Genomic DNA, 24,024 nt, shown 5'->3' on the forward strand with positions numbered 1-24,024 from the left:
GACAACAACAAAAAAAGAAGCATAAATGGGCCTCCAAGTCTGGAACAATGGTACAATCTTCAATGAAATAGGACCCCACACGGGCCGTGTTTCGGCACAAACGTGCGCCTGCCTCAGGGGGTCAAACCAATATCCTTTAAAGTAAAAAAAAAAAAAAAAAAAGACTCAAATCGTCCTTTGGAAGACTTTCCACAGCAGACTGTACCGAACACTTCTGAAGGTAGCAGCTGATTCCAATGAACTGTGTCGGGTCCTATCAAACATATAAACGGCGAGTGACCGTACTCACTCGCAAATGCGCAGTAGAGACCTTCTCTGCCCCGCCCCCACGTCAATACGTGATGACGGGGGGCGGAACACAGAGGGTCTGTACTGCGCATTGCTGAGGGAGGGACACCGCCGTCTAACGCTCCCCCCACCCGAGTCGCCGCCGCCACCCACCTTCCACCCGGCCGGGCCCTCGCTCCGCTATTGAAACAGCGAGGGTCCGGGAACGCAGCACTGAGCTCTGCTGAGCTGCCGACATCGCCCTTCCTTCTTCTTCTCTGCCTCTGTCCCGCCCTCGACGACGTTACGTCACACGAGGGCGGGACAGGCAGAGAAGAAGAACGAAGGCCGACGTCGGCAGCTCAGCAGAGCTCAGTGCTGCGTTCCCGGACCCTCGCTGTTTCAATAGCGGAGCGAGGGCCCGGCCGGGTGGAAGGTGGGTGATGACGGCTCGGTGGGGGGGCGCGAACTCGGAGGGGGAGGGGCAGCGGCGAACTCGGCGGTGGGGGCGGGCCTTTCAACCCCCCCTTCCTATAATAGCCCGTTTTTACGGGCTCAAAGTCTAGTTTCATTAAAGATTGTACCATTGTTCCAGACTTAGAGGCCCTTTTATGCTTTTTTTTTTTTGTCATCTTGATTTGTATACTTTTGGATCCTTCTTTTGTTACTTGGCCATTTATATGTGGACTATTTTAAAAATAATTCTCAAGGGGGGAAGTTATCAAGATGGCTACCATTAAGATGCAATATTTTACTGTTAAACCCAGTTATTAGTAACAGGGGGGGAGTGGGTATTTAACTGAAATTCATTACATTTTGCACTTCCTTAACAGCAAAAATTAAAACGTGCACGTGCAAAGGTTGAGTGGTAATTGTGCCCAATATGTCCTCAGTTATTACTGCACTGAAAACTGGACTAGCACATGTAAAATTGCAATTAACATGGCTGCATTTAGCTCCTCCTATTTAGGAGGTGCTAAGTGAACTTGTTTTAACTGCAAAAGTGATGGTTAGCACATAGTAATTACAGCACCTTAATCGGAGTATGCAGTCCTCATCCCTTCTCTGCCCATGTTTATTTGCATTTAGCTCAATACAAGTTACATTCAGATACAGTAGTTATTTTCTTGTCTCCAGAGGACTTACATTCTGTTTTATTTTTGTCTGTCTTCTTTTGCTGAACGAACGTATACTTTACTATTGGATTTTTTGGAGTTCCATTTTCTGTTCTATGTTATATGTTTTTAGTATAATGTAAACCGCATTGACCCATGCATCGGATTTTGCAGTATATCAAGCCTTTTTAAACACTAAACATTAACCAGTCAATATTCAGCCCGTGGTGGTGAGTGGGCTTTTATTTATTTTTTTTCAAATCCTTACCATTGCTGGCTAAGTTACAGTAGATATAGCTGTTAATAAGCAAAAATAGGAAGGAAAAAGTCTCAAAAGAGCTCCAAGCCATTCAACTTATACAGCTCATCAAATCATGATCTCTTCACCATCGGCAAAAAAACCTTCCTTATGATTTAAACATAACAGTGTTCACTATCAGTAACAAGCCAATCCAAAACAATTCTCAAAAAGGCACACTTAATTTGGCAAGCGTCCCAGCCAGTTTCTCAACTCCACAGGAGCAACGATGACCAGCGTTTCGCATAGGCAAATTCTTTACTCCTGCATCAGGGTCCAAGATATCGAGGTGTTTTCAGAGAGCTGAAGCAACTGGCTGCTCACACTTGGCTAGTTGTTCTAGCCGGTATCTTAGACCCTAATGCAGCAGGGGTTGCTGCACCTGGGATCCGCCCAGGGTGACAGCCGACCAAGGAACACCACTGATCCATCCATAGGCATGCCTCCCGCACTAAATATATTTCAGCATGAGATTAGCACACGCCGAGTGGTGCACTGCCACGGTACACCTCAGTGTGTCCCACGATAGTGCTTTTTAGCACATGGTAACCACGCGCTAGTGCTACTGCAGCTTAATAAAAGGGCTCCTTATTTTGTATCTGGGGCAATGGAGGGTTAAGTGACTTGGCCAGAGTCACAAAGGGCTGCAGTGGGAATCAAACCCAGTTTCCCTGGTTATCAGGCCACTGCACTAACCCTTAGGCTCCTACCACATGTCCATGGGGTGCTTAAATAGGAGGTACAGAATTACCCAGGTAAGCTCCTAAGGTTGCCTGAAAATCGGACAGAAATTTAGGAGCCTGTTTTAGACTCCTAAATTTACAAGTACAGCTCCAGGAAGATACGTGGAATACTTTTAAAACAAATAGGAGGAAATATTTTTTTCACTCAACCAATAGTTAAGCTCTGGAACTCTTTGCCGGAGGATGTGATAACAGTGGTTTGCGTATCTGGGTTTAAAAAAAGGTTTGGACAAATTCCTGGAGGAAAAGTCCATAGTCTGCTATTGAGAGAGACATGGGAAGCAACTGCTTGCCCTGGGATTTGTAGTATGGAGTGTTGCCACAATTTGGGTTTCTGTCAGGTACTTGTGACCTGGCTTCACCACTATTTGGAAAACAGGATACTGGGCTAGATGGACCGACCATTGGTCTGACCCAGTATGGCTAATGCTATGTTCTTATGTTCCCTTTTTGAATATCAGACCCTTAATTTTTATGTCTAGTTACACTGTGAGATTGAATGGAGTGTGGAGATGCAGCAACCCAGCCAACGACAGGATGAAACTCCCAGTCTTTGACACAGTTTTTGCTGTAACTGTGCACAAAAGCATTGCCTCTCAGGACGAAAGAGCTACAGTAATAATTCTCACATAAACCTTTTCTTATCTCACAAGGCAAGAGCTCAGAGTGCTTCACCCCAGGGAATGGGCCAGTCAGGGTTTCTTTTTATACAGCAGGCGGTGAGGATAGAGGAATTTGGACCTGGACGCCAGGATAAACTTTGTGTTGCTTGAACGGAATTTGTAAGGCTAAATTAAGAGCTGCCTGCATCTCTGCCTGGCTGGAAATCTCAGATTTAGGACTTCATTTATCTGAGGGTCGAAGAATGGGAAAAACTTCAACAATCCCCCAATGAAGTAAAGTCCCACATGGGATGGAAACGGAAAGAGGAAAAACAAGTTTAAGAGAAGAAGAATGTATGTTTCTTTTACCTCTTTTCAGGTTCCTGATGGAAAACTTCTGGCTGGTGTTATCTGAAACCAAAGAACACGAACAGATATTAGAACAGAAATGTGAACCAGAGTTTTTTTTCCACACTAACCTTTTCCTGAACTGTGCACTCAGGAGAGATACTCTGAAGAAATGGAAGTGACAAGCTATGGCAAAAAGGTGCAGATGCTCTCCTCCAGGTGAAAGCGAAAATAAAATGTGGGGAAAACCCCACAGTAATGAACGTATCCAGCCTCCCATGCCTATGGCTGGCTGCTATGACCGCACCTTGAATATTGTGTTCAATTCTGGTCACTGCATCTCAAAAAAGATATAGTGGAATTAGAAAAGGTACAGAAAAGGGCAATGAAAATGATAAAGGGGATGGGACGACTTCCCTATGAGGAAAGGCTGAAGCGGCTAGGGCTCTTCAGCTTGGAGAAAAGGCGGCTGAGGGAGATATGATAGAGGTCTATAAAATAATGAGTGGAGTTGAATGGGTAGATGTGAAGCGTCTGTTCACGCTTTCCAAAAATACTAGGACTAGGGGGCATGCAATGAAGCTACAAAGCAGTAAATTTAATATGAATTGGAGAAAATGTTTCTTCACTCAACATGTAATTAAACTCTGGAATTCGTTGCCAGAGATTGTGGTAAAGGCAGTTAGCTTAGCAGGGTTTAAAATAGGTCTGGACAGCTTCCTAAAAGAAAAGTCCATGGACCATTATTAAATTGACTTGGGGAAAATCCACTGCTTATTTCTGGGATAAGCAGTATAAAATATATTGAACTTTTTTGGGATCTTGCCAGGTATTTGCGACCTGGATTGGCCACTGTTGGAAACAGGATGCTGGGCTTGATGGACCTTTGGTCTGTCCCAGTGTGCCAATACTTATGTAAGCCTTGGACAGTTACAGAGCATTTGGTGAAACACAGATTGGAAGTCTGGTGTATAGCTGATCTTCAGCTTGTTAGTTCTCTTCTCAACATTACACTTTCCTTCCAGCAGTGCAAAGATTGTTAAGATAAAAAAAAATGTAAACCAGGATCATAGGTGTACAGAAATAAAGTTTAACAAATAAAATCAAAATACATAAAAAATTATAAACTTCACCCAGTCTGCAACTAATTTAGGCATCATTTATAATAAGTTTAACTTGGCATAACTGCCCGTGACTAAATTTAGTCAAGTAGACAAGCGCTCAGTGTATTCTATAAACCAAGCCAAAATTTAGGCATAGTCTATAAAGTACGCCTAAACTTAGGTGTACTTTATAGAATATGCCTAGGTGTATTTTTTTTCCATGCCAATTTTTTAGGCGCGATATACAGAATCTAGCACATAATGGGGGAAATTCTATAAATGGTGTTGAAACTTGGGTGCCAAAAGGCTGAATTCTACATATGGCACCGAAAAAAATGCTATTCTATAGGCTGCACTTAAACTTAAGCCTGGTTTATAGAATAGCACTTATGCCCAGGAATTGCACCTAACTTTAGGAATGGCCATTGCAGCAGAGGCATAACCAGACCTTGACGGGGAGGGGGGGGAGGCAGAGCCCAAAGTGGGGGTGGGGGCACATTTTGACCCACCTGCCTGCGCCCCTCCCCGTGCTTCCCCACCGCATGATGGTACCTTGGCTGGCGGGGGTCCCCAACCCCCGCCAGCTGAAGCGTTTGTCCCATGCTAGTCTCGCATTGCCTGCCCTGTTCTATTCTCAATCACACTGTGCACACTTGTTTTAATGAAACTGAGCATGTGCAAACTGTTGCACATGCTCAGTGAGCGTGAACGGCACAACTGAGAACAGCAGGGTTGGCAATGTAGCCAGACCAGAGTGGGACAAAAGAAACTTCAGCTAGTGGGGGTTGGGTACCCCTGCCAACCAAACCAAGGGCCCCAGAGCGAATTTTTTGGGGGGCCCAGGTCCCTGTGGCCCCCTGTAGCTATGCCACTAATTTGCACCAACTGAAACCTGGTGCAAATGTATGAGCCTACATTAGGTGTGTATCCGCCCTCATTCTATGAAAATGCACAAGTTAGTAATGCCCCATTCTGCCTATGACCCTCCCATTTCTGTGTCCCCTTTTTTAACTCACGCCTAAATTTACACACGCAAATTCCAATTAGCTCATTATTCATTTACATTACAAGGCAATTTTTACCAACTTTTAGAGAATTGGGGGTAAGTGCTATTCTATAAAGGGCATGCTTTAAATAGAATAGCGCTTAAATTTTGGGCACTGGACTTACACCTGCTGAAAAAACAGGTGTAAATGCTGGCACCCAACTTAGGTGCGCTTAGGCCAAACTCTGTAATTTCACGTATAACTTTTTGGAACACTCCCCCGTCACACCCCCTTTCCAGATAAGCGCTAGAAAAGTTGGGCGCCGAACCTTATAGAATAACGCACAGCTAGATGCATAATTTCTAATCAAAGCCAATTAACTGCAATAATTGGTTGTTAGTTCCCAATTATTGCTAGTTGAGGGCTCGTTACTTGGGCACGTGTCCAAATTTTGACGTACAACTTTGGGCGCAATATATAGAATCCACGGGATGCTGCCGCTTTGTGGATAGCGGTGCAGAATATACACAAGCTACTTAAACATCACGGCCGACCTTCTGAACAAATGCTGACCACAGGGTTAAAATACTAGTCAGACTGATTTTTTAAAAAATCAATTACACTTCCTGACCAAAAGGTAAAAATAGGCCTTTGTTACCCTTCTCCGTGTCAGAAGGTGATGGAGATTTGGATCTTCTCTTTGCTTCTGCAGTCTCGGTTTCCTTTTTCCCACTGGCATTGCTGCCTTTAAAGAACAGATTCATAAATGTTTTGGATCGCTGTATGGTGTTTTCACCGTCAGCGGCCTTATGCTTCTCTTTCTTCCTCTTTTTCTTATGCTCTGAAAAACAAAACAAAAAATGCAATGAAATAGATTTGGCACAGACTACTTTCCCCCTGGGTTATAAAATGTGCAAAGAGATTGTGACAAGCAGTGCAAGGCCAAGTGATGCAAAGATGTGTCAAAACCAGGGCTTTTTTTGTGCCGGTACGCTGTGGTACGGCGTACCGGCACCTTTTTTTTCCCAGCAAGTCGCTGGCCTGCACCCTTCCTCTCGCTCCCCTCTTCCCTGTGACCCTCCTTACCCCCGGCAGCACAGTGCAGCGATTGAGAGAGGCTGCCGGTGTTGGGGCCTTCCTTCTGTGAGTCCCATCTAAGAGGAAACAGAAAGTTGAAACAAAGTAGGAAGGATTTGCAGAAGGAAGGCCCCGACACTGGCAGCCTCTCTTAATCACTGCACTGGCTGATGCTGGGGCTCGGACTCTCAAGCAGGCAGCAGGAGAAAGAGGATGGGTGGGAGGAGGGAGAATCACTGGACATGGATAGCAGGGGAGGACAGGGGGGAGGGAGAATCACTGGACATGGATGAGAGGGGATGGCAGGGGAGGAAGGGGTAAGGTGAATCGCTGGACATGGATGAGAGTGGAGGACAGGGGGCAAAGGAGAATCACTGGATATGGATGGGAGGAGAGGGCAGGGAAGAGAGGAGAATTGCTGAACATGGATGGATGAATGGATGGAGGGGTGGATGGGGAGAGAGGAGAAATGCTGGACTTGGATGGAGGAGACGGGAGAGAGAATTATTGCTGGATATGGATACAGGGGAGGGAAGAGAGAGGAGCAATGCTGGACATGGATGGAGGGGAGAAAAGAGAAAAAAAAGAAGATGCACATGGATGGAGATGAGGGAAAGGGAAAAGAGGAGAAAAACTGCACATGGATGGAGAAAATAGGCAAAAGCTGGATCCACGTTATACCTCCTCCAGTCAATTCCACGGAGCACCCAGCTTTTACTTATGGATGTAGGGCAAGAAATCCAAGCATATTCTATAACAACGCATGCAACTTAATTGGCTTAACAAGCCAATCAGCATGTTTAACAGCACTTAACAGGCAATAAATAATGAACACTAATTGGCAATAATTAGAATTTACGCACATAACTCACTAAGCATATTCTGTAACGCACATCGCCTAAATTCTAATGTGCAGAGCCAAAAAGGGGTGTGGTTATGGTGGGGAAATGGGTGTTTCATGGGTGTTCCAAAATTTACCTGAACTATTATTGAATATGCCCCTCTGCGCCTAAATTGGTGTGGAACTCGTTACCAATACAGATCCCTGTTCTACTGATTATTTCTTTTTTTCAAAAGGAAATTAAAACATTTTTTTCAACAAATACCTTTCATAATGTAATTTATTTCAATTACTTTATTCTCTGTATCTTTGTATCTTTGTAAATTCACGGATTATTTATCCGTTTATCTTGTTATTGTAATCCACATTGGACTATTTTTGGTATCGCAGAATAGAAGAACTGTGTAGCATAGCATAGTATTGCAGAAAATTGTCTAAGGGAAACCAACAAATTGGGGGGGGGGGGAGGAGGAGGAGGGAGAGAATAACTAGAATGGAGGGTAGGTCAAAGTAGTAGTAAGGAGGAGGAACAGATGATAAATCAACCACAAGTGTCTTTGATAACTAGATATTCAAATGAAAAGTTTCATTGAATAAATCAGGTTTCATTGAATAATTAGGCTTTTAAAGCTACTTGAAAATTCTTAAAAGAGTATTCAGAGCGCATAGAGAGGGGGAGAGAATTCCAATAGTGAGGGGCCATAAAGAAAAAAGCACAGCGACATGTGAACTGCAGTTGTGCTACTTGGGTACTACTACTACTATTTAACATTTCTAAAGTGCTACTAGGGTTACGCAGCGCTGTACAATTTAACATAGAATGACAGTCCCTGCTCAAAGAGCTTACAATCTAAAGGACAAATGTACAGTCAGACAAGTAGTGGTCGTCAAACTGGGGCAGTCTAGATTTCCTGAAAGGTATAAATGTTAGGTGCCGAAAGCAACATTGAAGAGGTGGGCTTTGAGTAAGGATTTGAAGATGGGTAGGGAGGGGGCTTGGCGTAAGGGCTCAGGAAGTTTATTCCAAGCATAGGGTGAGGTGAGGCAGAATGGGCGGAGCCTGGAATTGGCGGTGGTGGAGAAGGGTACTGAGAGGAGAGATTTGTCCTGTGAGCGGAGGTTTCAGGCGGGAGCGTAAGGGGAGATGAGGTACTGGGAAGAACAAGGAGGTGATCATTCAAATAACAAAGAGATCTAGCCTGAGGGTAAGGTATTGTCAAAGATACGAAATATTCAGAGGATCCATGCCTAGAAGTAGAGAAAGTATGAGTTAGGAGTTTATTTTTAATGTGTTGTTCAATAGGTAACCAATGCTGCTTTTGAAACAAAGGGGAAACATGATCAAATTAGTGGGCATGACATGAACGTGCATGGAATAAAAAGAAAGATGAACAAACATTCGCTGCATGGAAACTAATGTTAAGAAAATATAAATATACTATCAGACAATCTAAAAGGTCTTATTACAATTCAAAAATAGGGGAAGACTACAAAGACTTACACAAGTTATTCCAATTTGTACATAATCTTCTAGACACCACACCAGTCAACTTAACTAATACAGATACCCCATCAGCAGATGATTTAGCTACTTACTTTAATGAGAAAATCATCAAACTAAGATCCACCTTACCAATTAATTCCTCCGACTATGTAAAACTCATCAATTGCTTAGACCCAACTATTGATGAATACCCAGCAGACCGAATATGGACAAATTTCTATTTACTAACGGAAGATAATGTTGCCCAAGGGATCAACAAACTCACCAAATCCCACTGCAAACTGGATGTATGCCCCAGCTACTTAATTAAATCTGCCCCCCGGCGTTTCAAAACAGATCTAACCTCCTACCTAAACCACATGCTTCAACATGGATTCTTTCCCACAGATAAAGGCAATATCCTACTCACACCAATTCCCAAAGACCAGAAGAAAAAACTAAATGATATAACAAATTATCGTCCAGTGGCATCCATCCCTCTGATAGTTAAGTTAATGGAAAGCCTGGTAACTAAACAACTTACCAACTACTTGAGTAATTTCTCAGTATTACACGCATCTCAATCTGGATTCCGTGCTAATCACAGCACCGAAACAGTTCTTATAACACTTATGACCAAATTCAAACAAATTATTGCTACTGGTAATAATGTTCTTCTTTTACAATTCGACATGTCCAGCATGTTCGATATGGTTAACCGTGATATTCTATTAAACATCCTAGAATATTTTGGAATTGGAGGAAATGTTCTGAATTGGTTTTATGGTTTCCTAACGGCAAGAACATACCGGGTGATATCTAAATCTATCATATCATCGCCATGGAGACCTGAATGTGGTGTGCCTCAGGGATCTCCGCTTTCACCGATTCTCTTTAACTTGATGATGTTACCACTGGCCAGATCATTATCCAACCAAGACCTCAACCCATATATCTATGCTGATGATGTGACGGTATATATTTCATTCAAAAACGACATCAGAAATTACAGATAAAATTAACCTCAGCTTCCAAATTATGAACTCTTGGGCGGACGCATTCCAGTTAAAGCTCAAAGCAGAAAAGACACAATGTCTTATACTATCATCGCAGTATAATAAAATGATTTATGCCAATATATATACACCAAGCCATACTCTTCCTGTTGCGAACACCCTGAAACTCCTAGGCGTAACAATTGACCGAAATCTTAACCTAGACAGCCACGTGAAAATTATTACAAAGAAAACGTTCTATGCAATGTGGAGAATTAGAAGAGTGAAACCTTTCTTCCCAAGGGAGACAAAAGCAGGAGCTGCTCCCCATAGACAGACTCTTCTCTTCTGCTGCTCTCCTCTTCCCCCTCCCCCACCGCTGACTGCTGTAAGAATTCTTGGGCTCCTCTTACCACATGTTGCTCATCACTAAGCTGGACAACAAACAAGGACTTTGTAAGTTAACTTATGGTTTATGATTCAGATCTGTTACCTTGTAGCATATTTCTCCTGTAAAGATTCTAAAGCTATTACCTCTTGCTTGCAACATTATTACATTACCTTTATTGTAAATAAACTCATTTTAAAGTTAAATATATGGTCTTTGCACATGTTCTTAAATCTTGCAGTGCAGGTTAATGTAATTCAACAGATATAATATTTAATTCCCCTTTATTCTTGCAATTGTAAATCTTATTACCTTATAGGTAATTGGTGGAGAATAAAATATAGAATCAATAAATATAATTTCCCCATATTTATTAAATACAGCACATGCTGTGACCACATGCTTTGAGTAATTCCCCCTAACTGCAACATTAATTGTAACATTCCGCAAACTGGTGCAATCACTGGTATTGAGTCATTTAGACTATTGTAACTCCTTATACGCGGGATGCAAGGCTCAAACCATTAAGAAACTCCAGACTGCCCAGAACACCACAGCCAGACTGATATTCGGAAAGGCGAAATATGAAAGATCAAATCACATTCAAAATTTGCACGTTGGTTCATAAAATCATTTATGGAAATGCCCCATCTTATATGTCTGACCTGATAGATTTACCAGAGAGAAACAACAAAAACTCATCACGTACCTTCTTAAACCTCCATTACCCCAGCTGCAGAGGACTTAAGTATAAATCTACACATACATCTAGCTTCTCATACATCTGCACACAACTATGGAATGAACTACCGACCACCATAAAATCAATACACGATTTGACAACCTTCAGGAAATTATTGAAGACTAACCTGTTCAAAAAGACGTACAAAAAGGATCCTCCATAAGGAACTGATTCTTAAACTTCACCAGACACAACTACTTGGAACTCTTCTAATGTTTTTCATTTTAATTACACCTTCATTAATGATTATATACTGCCTGATCTCATTATGTTATGCTTTATCTATTCATCTACTTTTAACCCTACATATTTTATGCAACTCATTTGTAACAGTTCTGAAAATTTTATTCCATTATTATGATTGCCATGGTATTCTTAAGCACCTTATTTGTAACAATATTCTGAAATTCTTATCCCATTAAAGTGATTATCGTTATAACATAGTGTAAGCCACATTGAGCCTGCAAATAGGTGGGAAAATGTGGGATACAAATGCAGCAAATAAATAAATAAAAAATGAGTTTAATAGCTGTATCCAAAGCCTCTTCTTGATCTGGTGTTAGTTTTGGGCTTGCTGCATGTTAAAATCCTGCATTATAACACTTGCTACCAAAATGTGTTAAAGCTTTGTACTTAAGAGCTGATGTCCCTAATCTGCCACACAATTTAGCAATGAAAGTGCTCTGGGTGCCTCATCTGACAGCTGTTGAAAGAAGCGCCTTCATGCCTCCGCATATCTCTCTCTTACTTGGCATTTCACCAGTTGCATTGACATTCTCTCCACTTGCATAAGCTCAATCTTCCTGCCACCTCACATCACATCATCAGCGTAGAAGCACTTAACTAGACCTCTGGAGGTCATTTCCATGGTACAGTCCTTCAGTTGAGCTAACGTATGTTATTGTCAAGTCAGCTAATGCTGTAGGAAGACCATTTGCATTTTTGACCTCCACTTTTCAACTCATCCCTACTCCCCGACTGCATTTGTATAATTTTATGCACTAGTGATTTAACATCGATGTTAATGCATAACTGCAAAATTCTAATACATGTTATAACTTTACTGTGCATTTTAAACTTGCTTTAAATTGCTAATGTGGTTTAGGAAATAGGACTGTTTGTGTTCTGCCAATTCTAGGTTAGGAGTTTTCAGTGCCTCCTACATGTTTCAATTTATTTTAAATTTAAAAAAAAAGTCACTAACATTATAAAATTTAATATTGTTGTGTGAATATTTGACTTTACACAAATCAATTCATTTTTAAGTACATAAAATCAACTTATGCATGTAAAAAATTAAATGAATCAAAACGAAAGATACAGGTGCCCATTTCTATGCTGGGCTGAAAAGCCAAAATCCATCACTTTAGGTTTTGTTTTTTTTTGTTACATTTGTACCCCGCGCTTTCCCACTCATGGCAGGCTCAATGCGGCTCACATGGGGCAATGGAGGGTTAAGTGACTTGCCCAGAGTCACAAGGAGCTGCCTGTGCCTGAGGTGGGAATCGAACTCAGTTCCTCAGTTCCCCAGGACCAAAGTCCACCACCCTAACCACTAGGCCACTCCTCCACAGTTTGCCTAGTAATGGAGATTACTTGGTGGTTCTCGTGAGCAAACAGCGATTTTCTCTCTCGTTAATATTTGTAAGACCATTGATTCCTATAAAGAAACAAAAACTGGAATTGAAAGTACCTACCCCACACAGTGAGATAGCTCTGAGATCTCTTGATGGGCTTAGTTGGCTTGCTGAGTGCTAGTAGTAATGACGTTTTCAGAGAGCCAAAATTTGAAACCTCCCCATTTGAGGGCTGACTCTCCTTCATAGTAGGTGGGGAGTCCTTAAAGCTTTCTGACCTAATGGCCGTGTCTTTCAATAGTACAGTTGGTCGTACAGTTCTCTGGGATTCTGGTGTAAATCTCCCAGATTTCTGAACTGCATCAAGATCTAAAGGACCAGCTGGTGGCAGCTGTAGGTCTGTCTGAATGGCCGTCTCTGCCCTGTCCAGCAAACCCTCCTGGAGAGTGTCCTCAGTGGAAATACAAACATCCACCATGCCTCCTTCAAACTCTGCCGTGCTAGAGACGAGGGCTTGATGAAATCCGTTCATGGAACTGTAGGGCGTTCCGGAAGAGTAGGAGGATATGGAAGAACTGGTTTCAGAAGCTTGTGACAGCTGTTGCAGTTGGCCATTTGTTACTGAAAAGGGAAGGAAGAGAGAGAGTTGTTTAGGTCTTGATGGGATAAAAATTCAAATACGTACAAAAGAACACTAAGCAGGAAATGGATATGTCAGGGGTTTTGTAGAGTGTCGTGGGATCCCCACAGCCAGTTCGGTTTATTTGATGATATCCACAATGAATATGCATGAAATAAATTTGCATATACCAGGTCTCTAGGAATGCCCATATAGGTGTTTTTTAAAGATTTAGCTCATACTTTTTTCAGTAGTATCTTATTCAGGTAAAGTAGGCAATTCTCTATCACTAGAGGGTTTACAATCTAAGGGCCTGAAACTACTACTACTTAACATTTCTAAAGCGCTACTAGGGTTGCGCAGCGCTGTCCAATTGAGCTGGCTGGCTCAATTGCTAATATTTAGCAGCAATTAATCAGATTGTGCCACTTAATATTATCACTTAGTGCCATGGCATTATCCAGTCAAATATTCCGACAGCCACAAGCTGGATATTAGTGAGTAAGTTTGTAACTGAGGCAATGGAAAATTAAATGACTCACCAAAGATCACAAAGAGCATCAGTGGGATTAGAATACTAGGGAGTCCTTTTACTAAGATGCGCTGAAAAGTGACCTGCGCTGATAAGTACATAAGTAATGCCACACTGGGAAAAGACCAAGGGTCCATCGAGCCCAGCATCCTGTCCACGACAGCGGCCAATCCAGGCCAAGGGCACCTGGCAAGCTCCCCAAATGTACAAACATTCTATACATGCTATTCCTGGATGTAGACGCGTGTATCGGATCAGCGCACCTGCAAAAAGGCCTTTTTTTTGGTCAAAATTTGATGTTTGGCAAAATGCAAATTGACATGCATCCATTTTGGGCCTGAGACCTTACCGCCACTCAATTACTTAGTGGTAAGGTCTCACGCATTAACTGGGTGGTAATCGTCAGTGCACGTACAATGCCGATTACCACCTGGTTAGCACCACGTGCCGGAAAATAAAATATATTTTCCGGCATGCGTAGTGGGTGCACATAAAAATGAAATTATCGCCCGGACCATGGGGTAGCCGTGTAGTAGTTCTGAATTGGCGTATGTTGGGTGCGCATAGGCACCTATAAGGCTTAGTACAAGGGCCACTAGTTTTCCTGGCTCTCAAGTCTGCTGCTCTACCCATTAAGCTACTCCTCCACTCCATGCATATTCACTGTGGACATCATGAAAACCCAGCTGACTCTGGGGACATATGTAAAATGCCCAAAAAAGAAGAACACCAAAGTAGACCCATATGTCACAAATGCAGAGAAAACACAGTGGGAATGACTAAAGGGGTGAACTAGAAATTCATCAAAGGATGCTCTTTTTTGAGCAGTGGTGCACAATTTACATACATTGAAGAAAATCTGTTGTAGACAGGCAATGGCACTCAACGCAGGTCGTATTTCAGCGTTAAAATCTTCATCAGGAGTCCTAGCAACAACTCCGAAAAAAAGAGGTGTCTCTGTGCTAATGATTTTTCAGATTGTGCTCCTATGGTAATAACTCACTCAGTGAAATTCTTTCACAACTTTGCAAACACATGAAACAATTCAACCAGGACTCCTCATGAAGGCCTTAATGCCGAAACACAGCCTGTGTTGAGTCTGTTCCCTCTGTATAACGGATTTTCTTGAACGTTTGTGAATTGTACACCACTGCTTAATATAGGACATCCTTTGAGGAATTCCTGGTTCACCCACTTGGTCATTCTCACTACGTTTTCTCTGTGATAAATAAAATGCCACCACTTCACCTACAAACACCCTGGACAACAAATGAATGAAAAATAGCCCACTGTTTAGATGCAAAGAACTAGCTGGAAGAGGATTATATGAGTCTGTCACCTCAAGGTCTCTTGTTCAAATCTGACTAACCCCAGAAGTCATTACCTTGTTAAATCAATGCAGTAGGTGTAGCACTTTATAGCTGCTGCTGATCAAGAACATATATGTGGAAAGTCTCACAGTGGGTAATTTATTAAGGACACAAACACATGTCCTACGGCTCTATTCAGTTTGCTTTTGGAGATGAATGACATCCTCTTTCCTTTGCAGGGAAAATATTTATACAACGTCAACTGTATCTTGAGTTTCTCTGGAGCCTATGGAAATTGGTCTTCCTCAGAAAGGATTCAAATGGAGGCCAGAAAAAGGGGTGATTTACCACATGAAGATATTATGAGGTTGTCTACCTGCCTGAATGTCTCTCCATCTCTCTTTGAAGTTAGAATAGTGGTTCAAATCTGGTTCTGAGAACCCCTCGAAACAGGCATGCCCAACAGTAATATTCACAAGATATTTGCATATGTTCATAGTGAGAACAAGGCTCATTTCACATTTCAGCTACCTGGAGTTCAGACTTGAGTCTGAGGAGGGACAGAGGGGAAGGGCCAGATTACAGAACCATTGCTTACGGAAAAATAAGTGTTCCTAGAATTTTCATCAATGACATTTTAAAGCCCATTTTAGATGGGCCATGGAGAGGGGAATGGAGATGTCCACATCCCAATGTGGAGCTTGTTGTCAAATATCGAGAAGGATGCCAGCAAAAATCCCTGCAGAAAAAGACCACCACAAGCTCTTCAATGAGTGTTGTGCAGCAGGGAACATCACAGGTTCCTCCTCCAACCTAATTCAGGCCCACTATCTCTAAAGGAGCCTATGATAGGATAGGTACCCCACTTCCATCCAACCCCCTGGGGAAAGGAACCACAACACTCAACCTCTCCCCTCGCCCCCTATCCCCCCTGACAGCAACATCCAATCCCCTTCTACAACAAGAGCCAGCATTTTTTGGAAGCATGAGCCTAGTGGTAATACTATGAGACTAGGGAGCCAGAAGCATCCTTTTGAACCCATGTTCTGATGGGACAGGAGCATCTCAGGATCACTCCTGGCCCCTTAAGACACCAGAGAGCCCGCCCAAGGGAACGGAGGGCTGGATGCTGCTATCAGGATGGGCCTGGGGGTTATGGCTCATTGGGAATGATAAGCTGCGGTAGCAGTGATCTAACCTCTGGAGCTGCAAGAACAAAGTCCATGAGGGAACCTGTGCAACTTACATTTGTTCAACCAGCAATACTCAGCCACCATTTCCTTGTAAGCAGGATACATGCCCGTCTCCTAAATATAAATACAGGTAGAAAAAAATATATATAACGCAGGCACACAAAATTACTCATCAAGTTACAAGACAGTGACATTCACCTCAAGACAGAATCTGATCAGAGGCTTTTTTTTTCTGTTGTTGTTAAATAAATAATTTATTCCTGTTAGCTCTGCTTACAGCAGAAACTATATATGTGATGCCTCGAGTAAGTGGCTTCGCAATGTCTCCGAATGAAAAGGCAGCTTGCCCGCCATTCTCTTCGGTTCCATGGAACTGATGTAATTAGGACAAGCTCCTTTATTGTGTGAAGATGTTAAATGACATTAACTGGAAAATGTAAACACGTTAAAAAACAGAAAAAAAAAGCACCCTGGCTTTCTCCTGCCCTTATTGTTTAAAGGGATGTAAGAGCTCTAGATTCCAAACCAGAGCAGTTCCAGCTGAACTAGAGTGAGATCGATGTATTATTTATTTATTTTGGTGCATTTGTACCCCACATTTTCCCACAAGAGCAGGCGCAATGTGGCTTACATTAATTCATAAGGAAACGATACAGGACAGAGATGGCACAGTTACGGATTATGACAGGAGGGGAAGGAACATGGGATAACACAGGGGGAATGTTAGGGGCATAGCATCCGGCGAATAACCGTGCACAGTCAACAAAAGAGAGAGGTTAAACATGGGAGTTGCCAGTAGAATAAGCCTTGTCGAATAATTTAACATGCACAGAACGGTGTCCATCATTTTGGTTTTTGCTACAAGGACTTCTATGCAAATAAGCCTGGTAGCAAATAGTGTATATGCTTTCTAATGACTCGTTGAGATGGAGATCACTCTTTGCACTTAGTAATTACGTATTCAGAGCTAGTGAGCTACTTATTACACTTTTTCATCTCAGTTTTTCAATAACAGTGAACTGAATGAAATTTCACAAGAGCAGAACTATAAAAAAACAAAAAAAGAGCGCTATTTGCAAGTCAATATTTGAATTTCACTTGCTGAAGTTGTATGCATTTTCTCATTCCACGTGGGTAACTTCATAAGGGACTTTTGGAGTTGAAAGGTTGTTTTGTGTGTCTAAATGGCTTATTACAAAATCACTCCACAGAGCGTGCACGTAAAGGAATGCACTATGACAAGAAGGTATGCATTTGTATACAACCTGTACGCAGGCGTGTTTGGGTGCAGTATGGGTCGCAGGCATAGCCAGACCTCAAATTTTGGATAGGCCACTGGGCAAACTGGGTGGACACATGTTCCTTAGTCTCCATGGCCCTCCCCCATACAAAGTCAAAACTTTACAGTAAATACCTGTGCTGGGGGGGGGGGGGGGATCCCCAATGTTTACCACTGATGCCCTATAGTTGTTTTACAATAGTTTTGCAACAAAAAAAGTACACAAGGGTCTTCAAAATTGGGACAATCAGAGAATGTTTATTCGAGAAAAACCCGACAAAGGCCATGCTTCGGCACGAGTCCACCTGCATCAGGGGTCAATAGAAAAGTCCAGATTCTTTTGATAAATATTGCTGACAAATCCTTGGTTGATGAAGCCAAAACCTTCAGTCTTCATATAATCATCTGCTTCACAGAAGACAGAAGCAGCTGTATTGATTGTCCAACAGAATAAAGAACGCCGTCAGTAAGCAGTAAGGTTTTGGTTTTGTCTACCTCAGGGCTCTTGGGAGCTCATCTTTTCTCCATCTATACTTATTCCCTTGGTGGTCTAATCTTCTCCCATGGTTTTCAGTATCATCTTTATGCCGATAACTCCCAGATCTACTGCTCCACACCAGAAATTTCAGCAGGAATTGAGGCCCAAGTCTCAACCTACCTGTCTGACATTGCTACCTGGATGTCTCACCACCATCTGAAACTAAATATGGCCAAGACCTAGTTTCTTATCTTTTCCCCTAAACCCACCTCTGCTCTTCCCCCATTCTCTCTCTCTCTCTCTCTCTCTCTGGATAACACTCTTATCCTTCCTCATCAGCTTGTAACCTTGGGGTCATCTTTGACCCCTCTCTCTCTTTCTCTGCACATATCCAACAGACTGCTAATTCCTGTTGTTTTTTTCTCTATAATATCACCAAAATTCATCCCTTCCTTTCTGATCACACTACCAAAACCCTTATCCACACTCTTATCAACTCACACTTAAACTACTGCAACTTGCTTCTCACAGGTCTCCTACTAACCTATCTCTCTCCCCCTTCAATCCGTTCAAAATTCTGCTGCGCGACTTATATTCCACCAGTGTCACTACACTTACACTAGCCCTCTCCTCAAGTCACTTCATTGGTTCTCTATCCATTTACGCAAACTCCTCTTATTGACTTACAAGTGCATTCACTCTGCAGCTCCTCAGTACCTCTCCACTCCTCCCCGGAAACTCTGTTCATTGGGTAAACCTCTCTTATCTGTACCCTTCTCCTCCACTACCAACTCCAGATTCTGTTCCTTTTTTATTGCTGCACCTTACGCCTGGAATAGACTTCCTTAAGCCAGTACGTCAAGCTTCATCTCTGACCGTCTTCAAACCTAAGCTGAAAGCCCACCTTTTTGAGGCTGCTTTTAACTCCTAACCCCTATTGACTTGTTCAGGACCCATGTCTATTTTATCATTCTCACCTTAAGCAATTACAGTATCTCTTATTTGTCCTGTTTGTCTGTCCTGATTAGATTGTAAGCTCTGTCAAGCAGGGACAGTCTCTTACATGTTCAAGTGTACAGTGCTGCGTACGTCTAGTAGCGCTATAGAAATAATAAGTAGTAGTAGCAGTAGTAGCAGTAATGTAAGCTCTCCAAGGACAGGAAGATACTTTCTGTACCTGAATGTAACTTGCCTTGAGCTACTACTGAAAAGACATGAGCTAAATCCATTTCTATATCAATCCCTTTCCTGTGAGGCTTTAAAAATGAGTAAGCCACTGGATAAAACAGACATATATTCAGTGGTGTGCTGGAGCTGGCTTGCACCGGCTCGCAAGAGCCGGTTGTTAACTTTGCTTCCGACTTGCGAGCTGGTTGTTGAAATGCGCGAGCCGGCTCTCCTCCCTCCCTCCCTCCCTCTGGATCCAGTCCCTCACGTCACCGACCTGACTCTTCGAATTCTTCGGGGCAGGCAGTCTTGCCTGCCTGCTGCCAGTGCCGACTCTCCCCCGCTGGCGCTGCCAGTTCGTGCTTTAAAAATGGCCGCTGAGACTTCCAGAGGCGGCCTCGTGAGACTTCTGCTGAAGTCTCGGCGGCCATTTTGAAGTGCGAACCGGCAGCGCCAGCGGGGGAGAGTCAGCGCTGGCAGTAGGCAGGCAAGACTGCCTGCCCCGAAGAATTCGAAGAGTCAGGTCGGGTCGGTGATGTGAGGGACCGGATCCGGAGGGAGGGGGAGGGAGGGGGAGGGAGGGAGGAGAATTCGCCGAACAACTTGGGAGGGGGTGGCAAGGGAGAGAAGGGAGTCGCTGGGCATTTGTGGATGGAGGGGAGAGAAGGGTCGCTGGACATGGGTGGATGGAGGGCAGGGGAAAGGAGGGTCACTGGGCATGGATGCATGGAGGGCAGGGGAAAGGAGGGTCACTGGGCATGGATGCATGGAGGGCAGGGGAGAGGAGGGTCGCTGGGTATGGGTGCATGCAGGGCAGGGGGAGAGAAGGGGAGAGAGAAGAAATGCTGGACATGGATGGAGGGGAGAGAAGAGTGAGGAAGGAGATGAGATGAGGGAAAAGGAAGAGAGGAGAAAAACTGCACATGGATGAAGAAAATAGGCAGAAGCTGAGGACCAGAAATGAAGAAGAAAGGAAGAAAAAAATAAATGGAAAGGAAGCCCTGGAAACGGAGTTAAGAGGACAGATAGCAGCAGAATCGGATACTGGGCCAGCATGATCAGAAAAACAGTCATCAGACAACAAAGGTAGAAAAAAAATAATTTTATTTTCATTATAGTGTTTGGAATATGTTCACTTTGAGAATCAGGTGCTGAACATTAAAAGTTTATATTTATTTACTTATTTATGGCATTTTATCGCACATTAAACATTAATTAGATTGGAACCTGGGATCATTTAATTTTTTTTCCTGGAGTAATGCATTGCCGCCACCCTGCCCCCCTCCAGGCTCTCTCCCCGGCTATAGCCAGCTCTGCAATTTGGGGGGGGGGGGGGGGGGGAGAGCCTGCTGTTAAACATTTACCAGCACACCATTGCATATATTTCAAACACACTGAAATTATCCCATGTATTAGAGCTTTGCATTTTCTTTTATTTTGGTATTTCATATTGTTTCTAGTTTTTTAAAAATTGTATTTGGACACAGAGGTAGTTGTTGCATGTTGGGATGCTTACGATCTGTTTCAAAGTCTGTGCAGGAGTATGTTGTTCGTTCTTAAGCAGCTATCCAATCAAACTGTTTCCAGTTAAACACATAGAATATAATACAAAGGGACGGAAGCTCTCTGTAGTAGGAGACTAAGGAAGGACTAAAGTCCCTTAAATAAGTTCACTGTAGCTGGGACTAGATGAGGGTCTGTGTTTAATGTTATGCATAGAATAAAGGTGCGGAGTGGGGATGCACTGCTTAAAAATCGAAAGTTGACGGAATGTAATAGCTCACCCACATTTCGAATTTATTGTTATTTGAGTCTGTATGTAATTCTGCTGTGGACGTTATCTTCTGTATTGACCTCAATAAAAATTGTTGAATGTAAAAAAATTGTATTTGATTTCATTTTAGAAGTATTTTTGTTTCAGGTATTTTCTTCATTTTTAGGTCTCACCTTTGTTAAACAGCATGCACTAATTAAGAAGTACGAGCTATGTAAGGAGTAGTGAACACCAAGCAAGAATGCCGAGTGCGGTGTTGGAATTGTGCACATTACTGGTAACACAATGTAGAAACCAGAATTATGTTTTTTTCCTCTTATCGTTCCATTTTATTTATTGCATTTGTATCCCACATTTTCCCACCTATTTGCGGGTTCAGTGTGGCTTACAATACATTGTGAATGGTGGAAATACAGTTTGTTACAACTTGGTTATGGATTACATTGTGAAGAGTTATGCGAAAACAAAGTCAAAGTATCGTTAAGGCAATAGAACAATGGAGAAGAACAATGGAACAATGGAAAGAAATAACGGGAAACTGATAGGGCAGCTAAACAATAGTAGGAGAACATTCGGTATAACATTTTTCTGTGATTAGAGGTATAAATGTGGTGAAATTACGGGGGATGGGAAATTCAGAAGGGAGTGTATTGTTGCATTACTAACAGTGTGTGTGGACTTCATGTGTTTTCATCCTTGCAGTAAATCTTATCAAAGAGATGAGTTTTCAATGATTAGAAATGTTCCATTTAGAAAACAGTATGAAAATATCATTGACGTTTCCTATGTCATTTCAAATGACTGCTCATCCTTCAGATATACGTCTGCTGAACAAGACCATGAGATATTTTGACAGACACCACTATATATTCATGCTGCACTCCTCAGTCTTCTTATTCAAAGTAATCTGATTTTCTTTCTATTGCATTATTGCCTGACAGAAGGGATCTAGACGAGGCACTTTTGATTCAACATTTGTCTTTTCTTCTGTTATCTGTCCAATCTCTTCTGTAGATATTAGATGCCCAGGGATCAGGTTCATAAAGTCAACACACAAGAGTATATAATAATGCAATACATTGTCTTCATGGTCACCATGAGTCAACATGGACTTGACGGCATGAAACTACAACAACTTTGTCTTACCTTGATAGTTAACATGATATGTGTTTGCCCCTTTAGCACTTCCACTGCCTTGCTATGGCTTATGTCTTCAAAGTTGACTCCATTGGCTGCAAGGACTTGGTCTCCAACCTTTATTCCATTCTGCTCCGCCAACCCTCCTGGATCCACTCTAACAACAACCAGAAGACCAATTAGAATTTAATGTCACATTTATATTCTGCATTTTACAAATGCGTTTTATTTTGAGGTAAATCACTACACCTTTACGCTAGTATACATCATGAGCAATAAGAAAACATAACAAGGAAGTAAATATCCTTAAAAACCTGTTTAAAAAGATACATTACCATCCCAACATATATATAAATCATAAAACCATTACAAAAGAATTCATATACGTTCATAACAGAAATCAAACTCTCTTGCTCTGCTCCTGTTTTTGTCTCTCTCTAAATCTCTTATTTATTAGGCTGTCATCTTTTCTCAGCATTCTGATTTTATTTCAAAATATCATAACCCCATGTTAGTCAATGCCTATCTGGGTACAAAGTCAAGTCTCCAGCATCAAATGAAAATATAAGTAGCAAGTCACAAATTTTAACTTGCTAGGTACAGCATTCCACAGCTGAGGTGCTCTTCCAGTTAATGTCCAGGCCTGAGCTGGGATCAGCTTGATCTCATGGGTCAAGGGGATCTGTAGCCAAGTTTTGGCTAGATTATAACTGTCTTTTTGGAGTACATTGATAGACCCTTTCAAGAAGATATTTTGGAGGGGATCCTTTCAAAATTCTAAAAAAGTCAGTGTCAGGGTATTAAAGGTACAGTACAGTCTTGATTATCTGACCTTCACTAATCCAAGCATCTGACATATCCAATAGACCTCCATGTGACATCATCATATTTATTTCTATTAAAAATCTCTGTTTTAGAACAATTTTTGAAAATCGGGAATTCTATGGCCTGTGTTTATGCATTGTTTTCTGTATTATCCGACTTTTCATTTATCCGACTGGGTCGGTCCCATTTATGTCAGATAATCGAGGCTGTACTGTGTTCAGTAAGTTGCACATTAAAAAAAAAACACTTTTTATTTTCAATTTCAAATACTGACATATTTTATAAGTATGGACATCATAACTCTGTCCAACTTCAGCCACACTCCACAACAGGAAATGCCTACTGGTAGCGAACATAAGTAAGTGCTGCCTTGCAATTGCGTCTACTTTTATAAAATTCTATAGCTTTTTCGGCATTTAAAACAAGCTTCACATATGGAAACACTTTTATATAAAATTAGTTCCCCCTCTCCCAATGTATAGATCATATCTCCCTAGCAATGAAAATCATTTGTGCCTGTATCCAACGCTCAAATTCCATTGTATCTGAAAACCATTTTAAGTCCTAGTTCATAGTAAATGACTTCCTTAGGTACTTTTCAGGGTGTTTTGGATGCTTCTTTTGAGGGATCCCGTGATCACAAGTTGAACATTTGAACAAAAAGACACTTAAATGGTTTTAAAAATGCTGTTCACAACATGACACAATTTATTGGACAGAGACAAACTTGTGATAATTACCAACCAGTGTCAAAAGGCCTTTTATGATTTACTGCACTGTGATAGGTTGTTTATAGGATTCTTTTCAATAGCAAGTGGCAATGATTTCTGTTAGAAGTTAAACCTACTTGGAAACAAAAAGCCCAAGTCCAAATTCCTTCCCTCCTCGGATATTAAACCCCAAGCAGTAGTCATCTGAGGTTGTGTAGAGATGAACAATTCTTCTTACACCATAATCTGAAACGCTCTCAGATGGAGTTGATCTTCCCTTTTCCACTATGAGTCGTCTGTTTAATATGTCAACCCTAAAACAAATACAAACAGCAATACCTATCATTGTATATTACAATTGAAGAAGTGATTATTTTGCAAACATTTGTGCTCAATGTGTACTTCTTGTGGCCCAGGGAAGAAAATCCAAGGTTC

General features: G+C 42.0%; 1 protein-coding gene across 1 annotated transcript in view; it reads right to left on the reverse strand.

Moving 5' to 3' along the window:
* The window catches only part of LOC115459024 (PDZ domain-containing protein 7-like), a gene marked incomplete at its 3' end in the record, with an annotated part of 100,944 nt that overhangs the window by 63,879 nt on the left and 13,041 nt on the right, over window positions 1-24,024 (reverse strand). The window contains exons 4-9 of the mRNA XM_030188884.1: window positions 23,727-23,903; window positions 22,064-22,211; window positions 16,273-16,333; window positions 12,686-13,186; window positions 6,121-6,303; window positions 3,395-3,436 (exon numbers count right to left, since the gene is read on the reverse strand). Of these exons, the coding sequence (XP_030044744.1) occupies window positions 3,395-3,436; window positions 6,121-6,303; window positions 12,686-13,186; window positions 16,273-16,333; window positions 22,064-22,211; window positions 23,727-23,903 (1,112 nt within the window). The remainder of the gene's footprint in view (window positions 1-3,394; window positions 3,437-6,120; window positions 6,304-12,685; window positions 13,187-16,272; window positions 16,334-22,063; window positions 22,212-23,726; window positions 23,904-24,024) is intronic.

Source organism: Microcaecilia unicolor, unplaced genomic scaffold (genome assembly GCF_901765095.1).
Source record: "Microcaecilia unicolor unplaced genomic scaffold, aMicUni1.1, whole genome shotgun sequence".
Taxonomy (NCBI): Eukaryota; Metazoa; Chordata; class Amphibia; order Gymnophiona; family Siphonopidae; genus Microcaecilia; species Microcaecilia unicolor.